We start from the raw sequence: 16,406 nt of genomic DNA on the forward strand, positions 1-16,406 counted from the left end.
ATGGGACAATTATTTAATCCCAATTGAAATGGGACAATTTCGATAAACCCTTTTGGGACATATTTTAACATAGTTACTGGTCTTTTATATTCTGCTTTTGGAAAGTAAATTCTCAAAAGAATGAAATTAGTTAAACCCGGTGGGTAATGGCAAAGAAACTTGTCCAAATTCATAGTTTTTTTTATCCTTTCTTCTTGCCAATGGCAAAATAGTCCTGCAAACTTGAGGGCCTCTTCACACCAAACATCATTGCAAGTTTTGCGTGATAAATATCCTCTCAACACAAATAGACTGTGATTGTCTTTCTCAAGAAATTGAAATGCAGTTTAAAAGAGCACCCATAGAAAGAGGATAATTAGCATTAAGAGAATTTAGAAAGAAACGGGTCAGATTATTTAGGGGGAGAGGGGTGAGGGGGGGGAGAGGGTTGGATTTAAGAAATGGGTGGGTCTAATTTTTAAATTATTTAAGAAATGGGCAGGTCTAATTTTTAAATTAAATAATATATGTTGCAAATCAAAATATATCACATGGCTGTTTTTAAGTTGCAAAGTTAAGGTTGTCGATTGATGAGGGTATTTTTTAGACGGAAAAGGAGGATATTTGTAATATTCTCGTTGAAATTTCCCATACGCAGTGGTATTTTTAGTTTTTAGTTCATTTTTTCCCTCATAATAACATTAGACTTGTAACACGTGTATTTAAAATATTCAAAATTATATTTGACGTAAATACCAAAATATTTTATTACTATACCAAGATTTTGGTATAAAAATTATATTGATGTTAACTAATATCAGTAATCAAATCAAACACTACATAAACAGAGTCCTTAATTTTGTATCGGGATTAGAATCCTAAACCTAATCGTCTTAAGAAGGCAGAGAATCTACAAACTTGTAGTAGCATTTATATTTGCCATGCAAATTTGCTTTCATTGTTCATACTAGCTACTTGAAGATGTTACTTAATTCGGTATTCAATATGAAGAATGCATTAATTAGTACTTATTTTATGTGCAATGACTCCATAAGTTCTTATCAATTTAGAACAATTAAGATGTTGATTGAACTGAATAGCTATCTAAAAGATACATAATCGGTATTTATATGCTGGTGGAAGGTAGCAAATACGTAATGAAATTAGTCAAGCTGCATGCAAACTAGCTTAGACACCACAATTATAAAAGGAAGTATATAATAACTTAGTTTGAGATAACTGAATTGGAACATACTCTACATTCAACCTACCACACAAAACAAATTATAATATATTATATTTTGTTTGATTTAAATAATTTAAACGAAAGAGCTGGAATCTGTTAATTACTATTTGCTATTAGCCAATTAGAACATCTAAAAAGATTATTTTCCTGATCATCATTTGAAAAAAGAAACCAAATATTTCATAGAAGCTAGGACATGAATTAATTGAATAAATAAAAACAAGTAAAAGAAATAGTTAGCCAGTTAGCCTATAACAGCAGGAACTGTGTAGTATACTTAGGACAGTTTCTATTGCAATCTTTTTTATCTATATACATTGCATTTGTCCTTAGCACTACCTTTTTGAATCTCTCTCTCTCTCTCTCTCTCTCTATATATATATATATATGGAAGGAATCTGTATTTTTTTTTCCCTTTTATTTTCTTTTTTGTCTTTTTTGCTATAGGATATGTTGATATGATATGCCAACAACAAAAACAACAAAAAAATAAACATAGATGCATGCATATATAGGTATATAGGTGTACAATGACAACTCTCTTTGAAGCACTACATGTTCTCTTGTCTGAAAATTTTGCTCCACATTCTTGAGTTGTGCCTTGCATAGACCTCAATTTTTCTTGTCAACAAATTGCTCCAAATGCAGACAAATATTGAGGTACCAAAAAGAAAAATAATGGTAGTAACCATCAACGAAATATACAATTAAAATGGCAATCTACATGTCTTTCTAAATAGCAAAATTAACAAAATACACCTTATAAAATAGGAAAAAAACACGAGGATTATATATATCAATGATGATAGTCTCCTTAATTCCACTACATAGTCTTCTAGAGTCCAGGTACACATAATTGTATCTATCCTGGAAAATAGAAACTAATTGTATCCTTCCACGATTATAGCTTTTTCCCTAGTGGAGTCAATTCAAAAGTACATCCTTGTGACTTAGAGAAAGTTAATTAAAGAGCAAACGATTGTAAATTTTTTTTGTCTTTTCTGACGCTATGTTATCTGTCAATTGTCCCTCAATGGTTAAAGGGAGAAATGTTAATGGGTTTATACGTACGCTAAATGAGTTCTCTCACCTATCAGACTAATGATCTTTTGGGTTGGGCTCTCGTGTTTGTTCTATAACATTGATATCAGAGTAAGTCTATTCACGCAGGCTAAATGAGCTCTCCCATCTATCAGACTAGTCTTTTGGGTTGGACTCTCTTGTTTGGTCTGTAACACGTTAGTACTTGAGGAAGATAGTTTTTTTTTTTTTTTTGGCAAAGAAAGATTTGTTATGCGTCAATTCTTCCTCATCGGTTAAAGGGAAAAAACGTTAATGAGTTATAGGCTAAATGAACTCTTCCACCTATCAGACTAGTTTTTGGGATTGGAATCTCCTGTTTAGTCTATAACACGTAAGTAGGGGTGTACAAAGAAAACCGACAAACTGCACCAAACTGATAAACCGAGAAAAAAATCCGACTAGTGATTTGGTTTGACTTGGTTTGGTGTTGGAAAAAAAAAACGACCATAATTGGTTTGGTTTGGTTTTAGCTAAAAAGAGTCAAATCGAACCAAACCGACTCGACATTACGTGTATTCAGTTTTTAAAATATATTATACATAAAAATATTTATTTGTAAAGTAATTTGAAAATATTTCTTAAATTTTTTCATAGTTTTTTGTCTTTTATAATATTATTTTAAGGTTGAACTTAGAATTTTGAATGCCAATAAGTTTTATATCTCATAGATGTTAGTAACTCAAATAAAGTCCAAATCAAAACCAGCTCAACACTAATGCTAACAAAAGAAATTCAATTCTAACACTAGGAATGACAGTAATGTTGGATATCTATTCTTTAGTTTTGCATAATTTGTTTATAGCATAAAAATACATAGCTTAATTTTTTTCTTTGTCATGTAATTAATACTTATTAGCCGTACTTATTTTTGCATAACTTAGTATTTAGATTAAAGTTATTTTATTTATGGCTTATTAATTAGTAATAATTATTTTAACCGATTTTATTATCTTTTTTGTTGAATATTTTAATACGATGTCATCACCCATATCACATTTTGTGTTATTTTCTTAAGAAACACCTTAATTATATAGTTTTATCTTACTAGGACTAAAGAAATATTTGGAGTAAAAGTCATATGTTTTGTATGAAGACTTTTTCGGAGAAAAACCCGAAAAAACCGAAAAACCCGAAGTTGAAAAAACCCGAATTTTATTAGTTTGATTTGGTTTATAAATTTAAAAACCCGACGCAATTGGTTTGATTTGGTATTTGAAAAAATCCGAACCAATACGGTCCATGTACACCCCTACACGTAAGTACTTGAGCAAGATACTTTTTTTTGGTGGGGGGAGGGGGGGGGGGGGGGGGGGGGGGGGGGGGGGGGGGGGGGGGGGGGGGGGGGGCAGCAAAGGGAGATACTTATATGTTCCTATATTGTGTGGCGAAAAAAATTTTAATTCCATGAAATCAGCAATTTACATTGAAAGATTTGGGATGATAAAGGACAAAGGACATGGAATAGAACAATCAATTGGGAAACGGAAATTTATACAATGCCAAAATAATCATTTGGCTAGGTACCTTACACATCTCAAACAATGGTTAGTCATTTAGCCTATATCGATAAATATTGTCTTGTATTTTTAGGACAGTTCCTATTGCATAGTTTATATAAATGCATTTGTCTTTTGTTTTTTTGTTTTTTTTATTTTGGATATTGGATCTGTTGATTGTCCAAGAAAATGCATAGAGGCATGTATGAGTGAGTGCATATCTAGGTAACAAAAACAACTAGATCTAGCTACATGTTCTTTGTCTGCCAGAAAATGTTACTTCACATTGAAGATGTGTACCTTCCAAAGTCTACTTGTGACCATATTAAGGAATTATTTTTTCCTTTGTTTGTGGGGGATGGGTGAGGGCAAGAAACAAGGGTTAAATTTTACTACATCACTCATTTTGATTGTGTTTGATTTTTGTACTGAATTAGTTATAAACATATGTATGTGATCATAGAACAATAAAAATTGGACCTACATAAGTGAAGTTTATAATCGTATTAGAAACTTAGGCCTTTCATATATATATTACTCACTATCAAAGAAGTTACGAATGTGAAAGGCAAAACTTAAAGACCAGCTCATTTGAAGGCCAAAAATTACAGACCAACTCATTTGAAGGGCAAAACGTCCAATTTCTTTGGTAATTATTCCTCCATCCAATCACAAGTTTCGATCCGAACCCTGAAAATAAAGTTGTCTTTGATAGGAAGCGTTTTACCCCCGTAAAGTGGACTTTCGGCATGAATTCAGATATATCAGCCCAAACAAATGCCGGATAACGAATATAATGAGAAATCAAAATGAAGATATTCTAGTTTAATTTTTTTTGAGGGAAATGGGGATCAAAAAAAGAAGACAAGGTAGAAGAAAGGACTAGAACCTTGCACTCAGGTGCTACACCTAATTGAACTACAACTTCAATCTCGCTTATTATAATTTCAGTTCACTTTCTTTATACGAAAGATTATTTTTTTTCAGAACATTATATTTTGCCTTTTCATTTATATAGGAAAACTTAAAATATGAATAAATCATTGATTTGTTATAACCAACATCAATATGGCAACACGGACTTATTAGCACATTATATATGTGAATGTGATGATCACAAGAAGACCTAAGGTAGGTGGTTTCTAGAGTCACTGACTTATTTTCCCTATGACTTTTGAAAAGTACCAACAAGCAGGGTGGCTCGACTATAAGGCTAACAAAACAATCACTTGGGGGCCCATTTCTTCCTTAAAGATGTATTTTATATATATAATTGTTGTCTCAGCTGAAAGAAGTTTTTCAAAATTAAAATTGATAAAATCTTATCTAAAATCAACAATGTCTCAAGATAGATTGGATGGATTAGTTATATTATCAATTGAAAAGGAATTGTTAGAACAAATCAATTATAAAACAGTAATTAATGACTTCGCATCTAAAAAAGCTAGAAAAATAGACTTTAAATAAAAAAAAATATGGCGTTCGCAAACAGTAATTAATTATAAAACAGTAATTAATAACTTCACGTCTAAAAAAGCTTGAAAAATAGACTTTAAATAAAATAAAAAATGGTGTTCTTTCCTTTAAAAAAGAATAAAAATGTCTCTAAAGTTTGGCTTTAGGCCCCCAATATTATTGAGACAACCCTGCCAGCAAGACTTGTCGTGGAGTGTCAAGTATTTATTCATCCTTAATCAGAGATCTCGAATTTGAATCCCCTTGGTACGGAGTGATTTGCCTCCATAATAAATAAATAAAATGACTAAAATAAGATCATTTAGGAGTTACTCAAATGACACGCACACATTTTTTGTTGTTAAAGTCAACTAATAATTTTCTGTTCAGCGTCCATTTCCATATCCCCTTGATTTGCTTTAGATAAATAAAAAAATACTTTCCAAGGCAAACTACAATTATTGTTGTTGAAAACATCAGTATATAGACTTTTTGGGGAGAAAGATGATTAAGAATTACACAAAATGGTGTAAGTACCTTTTTAAGTATTATCTTTTCACGTGCTAGCTAATACTTTTTTGCTCCTACAATTTCAAGTCCTTTGACTCTTAAACAAGCGAGAAAAAAAAAAAAAAAAAAAAAAAAGGGGGGGGGGGGGGAGCTCATAGAAAACAATAGAATCACAAGAAAATTGGATATAAATGAGTGGATATCCTGAATGAGTTAGTCAACAGCATTTGCTTCTTAAGTTTTTTTTATGTACAAAAATACTTTTTATGTAATTTTTTCATGTTTGATTTGGTTAGAGTTGTTGAAAAACATTTTCTTAGGAAAACAAAATTCTTAAAATGAGAAAAATTACTTTCCTAGTGAAAGTAGAAAAAACAAGCTAAGTTCGTCCATAAATGGCATTCAGCTTCTCCCGACTCTCAAATGCACCTCAATGCCATAGCTCCCAACCCCATCATTTACACGCACACGTGTTTGTCTAGATTATATACAAATATTTTCGACACATATGTTCTTACTTACTTATCAAATATCAAAAATAAATAAGAAAATTACCTATTTTTCAAAAAAATATATATATATTATTGGTGAAAAATATTTTCCTTCGTACCAATCACAACCATCATGACTGTTTATCGGATATTCATGTGGTACAACTTCATTATCCTATATGCCAAAACAAATGGGATTAGACACACATAAATTAAGTTAAAAGAATGTAATTGAGAGAGAAAAGGTAAAACAAAAAAAAAATGTTTAAAACAAAAATTGGGGGTGGGGTTTTTTATTACAGTATTCTCCTTTTTAATTTGTTGACTTCCCATCTGATTTTAAATTAAAGATCGTGCAGAGAACTACATTTTTTTTTTTCAGTAAAGGGATCATGTAACTAAAGAATAATATATTTCACTAGTGTATTACCATCTAATTTAGAAAATGAAAAATCTAACAAAAAAATTATTACAACTAATATAAATTAATAGAACCTCTTAATTTGTTCTCCTACCATTGGACTTCTTACAATAAAATAATGAACTTGATTACGATAATTGAAGTATACATCACTCTACATTCAATTTATTACAACAAAGCAAATTATTGCTTCATTTTTTTCGTTAAATATTTTAAATGGAAGGGCTCACTATTCGCCACGTAGAAGATTTAGATAATTTCCCTACTAGTGGATCGTTCATTTGCAAGTAAACCTTATTTCATCAAAGATCTAAGACAAACTAATTCAACAAGATTAAACAAATATAAAGAAATGGGTTAGATATTTAGCAAATCAATAAAACCTGTCTAATATTTTTAGGACAGTTACTTGTCCATGATAGCATACACATGAATGTGTCTCGGGCACTACTTATTGAATCTACATATATAAGAAAGGGTGTTTTAGAGTTTAAGTTGTATACGTTAATAGTGGGAAAAAATTATACTATTAGTGCGGCAATTCAATTTAATTTGTTGTAGCAAATCATTGTTTTGTTTTTTGGATTATCATATCGAGCTTGATAGGAAGAGTTCCTTGTTATTATAAATCTAACTTAACTTGATAATATAATAGTAGTAATATTTTACATTATCAGTGCATAACACAGGATGTAATTTGTAGCTTTTTTCGTAGTGGACCTGTTAATACGCCAAGAAAAATGTATAGATGCATGCATATACAGGCATCTCTACTACAAACCCTACATGTTCTCTTGCCAGAAAATGTTGCTTCACATCGTAGATTTGTGCTTTCCAAATACTTGACATGAGCTTATAAATTAATTTATTTTCTTTTGTCTTTGGTTTGTTGGGATTGAGACTTATCACTACATCCACAATTTTGTTCAAATTCTACCTATTTTTTGTAATTTTTTATTTTCGGTTTAACCGTTTGGAGAAGCCACTAGTGCGACTACTCTAAAATCGCATTGGATAGGCCCACATAAGGAAGTAAAACGCTTTGTAATGAAAGATCTAATTCCAATGCTAGAATTGAGACTGTCGGGCGTATGCAGGAATTTTTCATGAGCGTATCACCATATAACAGAAAAATGAATAATAAATCATTTGGAATCACATCGTATATTGTCATTCGGATAATATTCTCAAAGTACTGCTAATCTTTTCCCAGGATCAACCTTTAAGTAATTTAAATCAACTCCTTTGCTTAGATGTTGTTCCGGCTCATTGACCCTTTCTTTCGAGTTAGATGAATCTTGAGATGTTGAACTTGATTCAGGAAGCTTGAAAAATGCTTTAGAATAATATCTCTTCATTAAAATCAATTTAGATAAACCCTAAATAATTCATAGAATTTAACCAGCAAGAAATGTCAACTAGTAGAAAGGAGAAGAAAGAAAGAAAAAAAAAAAAAAAAAAAAAAGAGAGAGAGAGAGAGAGAGAGAGAGAACTTATCAGAATCAAGCAGCAGCCGATCACCCAAAAAAAAAAATCAAATTATTGATCGAGAATGAGAAGTTTTTCAAATTTAGGGTTTAAGTTTGCTTCAATAATCAAATTTCAAAATGCTTTAAATTATTTATTGTCAATTTTAACTCAAGAATGAAATCTAAATCAATTAGTTTTGTTTGCTCTTTATTTGGTTAATGGTGCAGTTCAAGCTTGCTAACATTCCGTAATTACGCTCCAAACTATAGCAATTTATAAAATTTTCTTAATTTTAAAAGAAAAAGGTTGAAATTTTCTATGACACGTCTATATCAATAGGATTTTTACCCTGGCCTCTCAAACGAAATGTAGCAGTGAGTTATATATATTATTATTATTCGTTTATTATTATATATACATATTTAGCAACAAAAATAATATCAATGATGCAGTTTCACGTGACACCAATTGACGCAAGGTAAATCTGACCCCAAAATCTTTTATTTTTGATCAAAAGATAATCTTAGCACTTTAAAATTCAATCAACGTAAAAGAAATTTGAAAATCAAGCACCTTTTTATAGGTTTATTTTTTTTTCAAGGAAAAATGAACCACAACAACAACCCAGTGAAATCCCACAACGTGAAGGTGCAGGGAGGGTAGAGTGTGCGAGACTCCGACTCTACCAAGGTAGGACGGCTGTTTCCGAAAGATGGAAAAATGAACCACATGAATAATAATTATAATATTGTACTAGTTAGCTTATTATTCTCAAGACTTAAATTTTATCTTTTCCTATATTTCAAGTTCACTTTGTCACGAAGTCTCTTGATTTAGGTCCAAAATATCTATATATAAAATGAAAAATCTTTTAGGTTTAAACTATTCAGAAATCATTTACATTGTGAAATAAACCTAAGGTATATAGGTGCCTCTTAGAGCCTCTGAATTTTTTTCCCTAGTCTGACTTTGATAATGAGATTCACAATAATGCAAATTTAATAATTAAAAAAAGAAAAGAGAAAGAAAAAGAAAATTAACATTTAGGTTTACTCAAATGATATCCTCCTTGGGAAAGAGAAATAGGCATTTACATAGTTGCTCAAGTCAAACGGTTTCCTATTCACCTTCTGTTTTCGTATCTCCTTGATTTTCTAATAAAATATAAAAAAATATACATTGGTCAACTCCAATTTTTGTTGTTGAAAGCAAAACTAATGACTTTGTGGAGAAATGACTAGGAATTACTCAAAATGGTGAAAATGCTTTCTATATAATTTTCCTTTTCACATGCTACGTTTGCTACTCAAATTTCAAGTTCTTGACTCTTTCAATCAATATAAAAGAGAAAAGTTTACGTGGGTCAACCACGGAGAGAACATTGAATATAGGACGCAAATTTAAAATCGGAAAAGGGTTTAAAATATCTCTATTGAAAATATTTAAAATGTCCTTCTTCCATCTATTACCTCAATTTTCCCTTAATGTCAGTTTTGGCGTTAAAAATACTCACTCCTCCCACCTATTTGACCTCAATTGCCCTTAATATTAATTTTGGGGTTAAAAGTGTCCTCCTATTAATGGAATTATGAAATAACACAAGTGGGACTTTAATTAAATGGGTGACACTGATTTATTAGTCCACATGGCTCCAACCATAAATAATCCGATCAATTTGGGTCAACTCAAAATAATTAGAAACCATTTGTTCGTAAAAAGTTTCAGCGATGCTTCATTTTGCGACTGAATGGATTCAAACGACAACAATACCTTCGTTTGGAGCTACAATTTTTTGTTCAAAAATAATGCAAATAAGCTCTAATCGATTCCAGATCTAGGTTTAATTCAGCTTTTTCATCCTTTAACAATGATGGACTTTTGAAAATTCAACCCCAGCCACCATTTCCGAACAAATAAATCCGGATTAGTTATCTATGTGGACCAATAAATTAATATTATCGCCTATTTAATTAAAGTCTTACATATACCATCTCATAACTATGTTAAAAAGAAGTGGCATTTTCTAACCATAAAAGCCAACTGGAGTTTAATAGGAGGTAGCAGAGACATGCCATTCAAAAATTAGCGTTAAAAGCAATTGTGGTTCAGTAGGTGGAAGGAGATCAAATTTAAACCATTTTCAATACGTTAGGAACTTTTTGGCTCTTTTCCAAATTTAAACTCTGGTAATGCATTTTAAATTAAAGTTGTCAACGTCTAAATTTAAAGCGGACAATATTACTTGTGCTTTGAGTTATTACGTTGTCTAAATTTTTCTTTTTCTTTTTTTGTTCTCTCTTTCTGGATGCGATTGAAGAGCTCAAAAAAAAAAATTAACATCGAAAGAGGAACTGAAGTTGTAAAGAAAGATAGAATGGCACACCCTATCATCCATTGAATATCGTACACCGTTAGTTCTTGAAGATTTCTCAAATATTATTCAGATTGGATTTAAGAAGAATGTGAGAAACTTCATTTAGATAGAGATTACCTAGCTATTGTTTTCTAGGGATTAGGTTACCATTTTAAGATGCAAGGACAACTAATTCTATCTAATTAAGGCATGCAAATTACTCTTAAAGACAAAGTCTATTTTGCTATTTTGACTAGTAAAGTCCTCTGGTTCTTTCCTCGAACAAAATGATCCAAGGTTGAGCTCACAAAAAATACTAAGTAATTTGTGGCAATCGCCTTATCTTCTTTACAGTAAAATAGCTTTTATACTCCTTTCTTAAATCTTCCCTTTTGTTTTGTGATAGCTGGTTAATTTCATCTATAACTCCTTTAGATTGTGGTTTTAGAGTTCGCACGTGCCCGGACCTTGACTACCTTACAAAGTACATGCTATCTTCTACTAATAAAAGTATCAAAAAACTATGTCCACCATTCGGATTTTGAAATTATTGATTTTGGTGTCAAAGCTCCACATACCTCGACTACCTTACCAAATACATGCTACCTTCCACTAATAAAAGTATCGACTAACTCTATCCACCGAGCTGATCTTAAAACTATTGGTTTTTATCTTTCTTTTGCAGGGCCCTCTTATTTGTATATTTCTTGATATTTTTGAGATTATTGATTTTATCTTCTTTTGTGGGGCCTTCTTATTTGTATATTTCTTGATGTTTCTGTGTCTGTCAGTGTGGGGAGGGGGCGTCGGGGGATTAAGGACTGGTTATCCTGGAAGAAGTGGTCATTTGCAAATAATATGTGATGGATATTCTATAGCACATTAGAAAGAACATATAAAGAAGCAATCCACAAAGACTGACAAATTTGACCAGATACAAAAAAAACTCTACTACTGTATAGCACAAACCAAACAATAATTTATGAAATCATCAAAATCAAATTACACTGAAACATATTTGAAGATAAGAGGACAAAGCAAAATAGATCATGTAGTAGAACACATTACTCCTAAATCACAGCCTTATTGCTAAAAACATATCACACAACCATGACAACAGTACTTAACAAGAAGACCTACACCTGCAGAGAACCGTAATAGTTTATACTTGGCATAGCCAGAACCAGCCATAGGCACAAAAGAGTTGACAAGTCTCCGAACCACCGATGAAGTACAGTTATTCAAGAAACGTTAAACACATCGATTATCGGATAAAGCTAACCTATACAGAATTATACGAAAACAAAACAACAGCTACCTTATTTAAAAAGTTCTATAAGTTCTTTCTAACCAGCATGGCGAATATCCGAGGACGTCTCTTACTCCTTGTTTATTACACCATGCAGAACCCTCCAACCTCTACAACTACACGGTAAAAAGAAAAACCAAACTGAGATAACTGTAGGCAATTCAAATCCACCTGATTAGGGCAGATCAATTATGTGTGTAGATCTTCCCTCTTGAAAACAAGTGATATCCATGTGCACAAAGTCTTTGGCTACTTGATGTACATTTGAGGCAATCTCCTTGCTAGTACCAAACCGGAACATCTTGCTTCGGCAAGCTATCATGTGAGATCCCAGAAAGACCTTCAGAGTAATCGGTGGATTGTAAATTGAATGAAGACCCGAACATGAAATGGAAATTGTCATTAGAGCCTGCATTGAACGGTGAAGTTAAAGCCTTGCTCTGATCAAACCGATCTCCTTGCGCGAACACGGAATTATGATTAGCAGAAATGTTGGAGTCCCCAAAGACATTTCCCTCCAACACAATTCCTTGGCTTTGTAGGTAATTGTTCTGTTGAACACTAGGTTGTTGACGAGGCTGCTCAACATTCCCCACCATTGAGCTTTTATTTCCTTGTACGTTACTATCATAGAACGACATAAGGTCATTGATCATCCTGTGCCCGTCTTCAGGAACCCCAAGTCCTGATAGATCGAAAGGCGGTGGAGCTGGGTTAACCGCCAGAGAAGGCGGCTTTGGTTGGACATATTGTTGCGGGAAAACCGGCTTGACCTCATCCACGTGAAAGTTTGAAACTCCAAATTGCGAAGGATTTCTGTAAGGGCAAGTTAACTGATGATTGTCTCTAGTGGATCTGTCCGGAAATCCGTGGCGAAGCTCACTATGCGGACATTGAAGACACTCACAAGCATATATCTTCTGATCCATCAAAAAAGTCAGGTCATCAGCCGGCTTTCTCTTCCGAGTGAAATCTAAGTTGGCAATAATTTCATCCTTGATTGGATGAGATTGCTGTTGCAGAGGTAGCCTCTCCTTGAACATATCGACATTAGCATTCAGCAAACCTAGATGGTTTGGTTTTTGCTCTTGAACATCAAAGTTAATAGGGTCATCAACGGCACCTTCAACATCATACTCGCTGCTGTCATTCATAGTGAAAGTTCCACTACCGCCAGCGGAGGACAAAGGCGGACAGCGATCAGGATAAAGTTCTCGAGCCAAGACTTCCTCCTGATTGATGATGGCAAGCCAAGTTGCACTTTCCTTCGCCGTCATCTTGTCCTGCAAGCACTTTGATTGCCTTACCAGCTTGCGAATCTTAGCAATATCAGGGGACATATGCTTGATCACTGCTGTGAGAACACCAACCTTCCAGGCCTTCTTCAGATCATGAGGCTTCTTATAAGGTGGAGGACCTTGATCCTTCGGAAGTCCCAATTGAGGCCACCAATCCTCCAGTCCATTAGGCCACCATGGAGGTGCAACGCCTTTCTCCAATGGGAATCGCCTCTGAGGAGGATCACAATGTTGCATTAAAGCTGACAATAAAGAACCAAGAGTGGTATCTTGAAGCTCCTGCAAGGTGTGAGGGGTCGGACCAATCGGATTAGATCCCTCGTTCTTGCCAGGGATGGCGTTATCAGCTTGGTACTTCGCTATGGCGGCAGGCCCGTTGCGATCGAACCTCACCTTATCCTTCCACCACTCCCTCAGATTATCGGAAGCCCCGGTCACCGGTTTTCCTTTCTCAGGGATAATTCCATAAACGAAACCCTGAGCTTTACATACTTCCATCATCTTCAACATGTACTTCAAGATCCCATCTTGTGCCCTCGACATCTTCTTCCTCCTCGCTTGCTCCTGAGACTGGCGTTGTTTGACCGAGTCAACACCTTCCTTGCCCTTACTACTCATTTCTTTAAGCCTTTTAAGCTTCATTTTATCCCTCCACATCCTCCTCTCCAACTCATCAACCTCAATCTCTTCATCACTATAATCGTCGTCCATCAACGGCTCCGGATCACCCTGTGGAGCAGCGGCTTCCACCTCCTTTAGCGGAGTGGAGAAGAAATCGAGATCACCACAAAACCCCATCTCTTCAAACATCATCATCTTGGCAAAACGCAGCAATCTTTAAGAAACAAAATGGGATTTAACACCTATTCCCTTCACATAAATTGGGAGATAGGCCCAAAGATATTGTTTAGTTGGTCAAATAGATAATGACCTTCCCTCCTGCAAATACAAATAGAAGGAAAATAAGAACCATTTAAATTGATTACATATAGCAACAACCAAAGGCTATTTTAATTCAAATAAAAAAGCCAATAAATCAAGTCATCTAGTCAAGATAATTAGTGAAACATCAATATCAAAAGCACCTACTAAATTTTGTATAGCTGAATCACAAAAGAAAAAAAAAGAAAAAAAGTAATAAGACATGTGAAGATCACAACAAACACATGGAGCTCAACTAAAAGCTAAGAAAGAAAAAAAGTGGCCCTTTTGGCAGATAGTTAGTAGTGACATCCGTGATAAAGCACTTTTTTCAAAAAAAAAGCAGACTAGATTTGTACATATCACTTGTAAAAAAAACCAAGATCATCTTGGGGGGGAAAAAATGAAGAAAAAAAAAAAAGGATCTTTACTTCATTTTAACAGAACTCATTTCTAGCAAAATTTGACAAATATCTAGATCTGAAATATTTATATATAAAAAAAAAATAATAAAGGAGGAGGAGGATTTCTTAAAACCTTTGTAACTGACACACACAACTATCTGGTGCCAGAAAACTGAAGAAACCATAAAACTCATTTCATATGTTAGATTTATCACTTAATATACAAAAAAAACAAATTCAATTAAAACAATTCACCCCAAAAAAAAAAAAAAAAAAAAAAATCCAATCTTGAAACAAAGCTCCAACTCTATACTGAAACACAAGGCCAAAAATAGGACTCATTTGATATGTTAAATTTATCACTTGATGTAAAAAATAAAATTGAACCAAAATAATTTACCCAAAAAAAGAATAAAAATCCAGTCTTGAAACAAAACCTCCATTTTTTAACTGTGACACAAGGCCAAACATATAACAGAAAAAGCTATGCAGCAAAACCAAGATCAAAAAACGAAGTCAAACAGAATCTCACATATCAATTCACAATTTAAAAAATAAAAAAATAAAATAAAAAAAGAATAGAAAAGCAAAAAGAATCAATCTTGAAACAAAAGCTCCAATTTTTACTTAAACACAAGGCTAAACATATAACAGAAAAAGTTATTCAGCAAAACCAAGATCAAAAAATGAAGTCAAACAAAATCTCAGAAGACAAAAGTCAAGAAAAAAAAAACTCAACTAAAACAATTCACCAAAAAGAAAAGGAAAAAAAAAACAGAAAAATCCAATCTTGAAATAAAACCTCCATTTTTTACAGAAACACAAGGCTGAACATATAACATAAAAATTTATTCAGCAAAACCAAGATAAAAAGTGAAGTCAAACAAAATCTCACATATCAATTTACAATTAAAAAAAAAAAAGCAGAAAAATCCAATCTTGAAACAAAACCTCCAATTTTTACTAAAACACAAGGCTAAGCATATACCAAGATAAAAAAAATGAAAAAAAAAATTCAACTAAAACAATTCACCAAAAAGAAGAAAAACAAAAAAAAGAAAAAGAAAAATCCAATCTTGAAACAAAACCACAAATTTTTACTTAAGCACAAGGCTAAACATATAACATAAAAAGTTAATAGCAAGACCAAGATCAAAAAAATGAATACAAAAATCAAGAAAACTAAAATGAGACTGAATAAAAATCTCAAAAAAACTATCTGTACAAATGAGAAAAGCAAGAACAAGAACAAGATGAATACCTCAAAGGAATTTTTTTTTTCTTTTTTTGGTTGCAAAAGTCTATTCAACGATTGTTCTCTATTATGAGAATAATTGACCCTTCAAGAGTATAGAAGGGAAAGAGAGAGGGAGGCACTAAAAAAGAGAGAACAAATGGAAGTTATAGTACTAATATAGTATTTTAATATAGTATTTTATTAAATAGTACTTTATTAAACATTGAAATGAATATTATTTGTTGTGGCGGTGGTGATATATTGGAGATAGGTGAAAGATGTCATTTCATTTCTTTTTTTTGGCTAAAATAAAAGCTAAACCAAATGAACTTTTTTTTATTTTTTATTTTTTTTGCTTCTTTTGAGCTTATTATATTATGAGCCTTTGAGGGTCCTTTGGGATGAGAGGGGATGATTAGAAAGGGTATGCATTATTATAAGGATACGTAGAAATATGGTTACTATTAGTATTTTGCTAAGTTTTAGTGTATTTAAGGACTTTAGGTATTACATGTATTGATTATGGAAATAATCTTTTCGGATGTGCGAGATAAGAATATATATGTCCAAATATATTTTATATGGTTACGTATATTATTTTGCTATGTTTTAGTATTTTTATACGTATCAATATTTGAAGAAAGACTTCAGAGATCGCGCCCAAAAATAGTATGTCTAATCTGAAGATAATTTTTCTTGATGCTTGAGATCCAAGAGGTTTTCCTTATTGAAA

General features: G+C 32.6%; 1 protein-coding gene across 1 annotated transcript; it reads right to left on the minus strand.

Moving 5' to 3' along the window:
- Positions 1–11,572: 11,572 nt before the first annotated feature.
- On the minus strand, positions 11,573–15,856 carry LOC132032519 (protein ETHYLENE INSENSITIVE 3-like). The gene is made up of 2 exons (XM_059422150.1): positions 15,698–15,856; positions 11,573–14,050 (listed from the first exon to the last, which is right to left on the minus strand). The coding sequence occupies exon 2, from the start codon at positions 13,925–13,927 to the stop codon at positions 12,095–12,097; it is 1,833 nt and encodes a 610-aa protein (XP_059278133.1). The 5' UTR covers positions 13,928–14,050; positions 15,698–15,856; the 3' UTR covers positions 11,573–12,094.
- Between the last annotated feature and the right edge of the window lie 550 nt (positions 15,857–16,406).

This window comes from Lycium ferocissimum, chromosome 10 (genome assembly GCF_029784015.1).
Source record: "Lycium ferocissimum isolate CSIRO_LF1 chromosome 10, AGI_CSIRO_Lferr_CH_V1, whole genome shotgun sequence".
Classification (NCBI taxonomy): domain Eukaryota; kingdom Viridiplantae; phylum Streptophyta; class Magnoliopsida; order Solanales; family Solanaceae; genus Lycium; species Lycium ferocissimum.

Coding starts and splice junctions, on each gene's coding strand:
- LOC132032519 (XM_059422150.1), bottom strand. CDS start 13,927: ATGATGATGTTTGAAGAGATGGGGTTTTGTGGTGATCTCGATTTCTTC.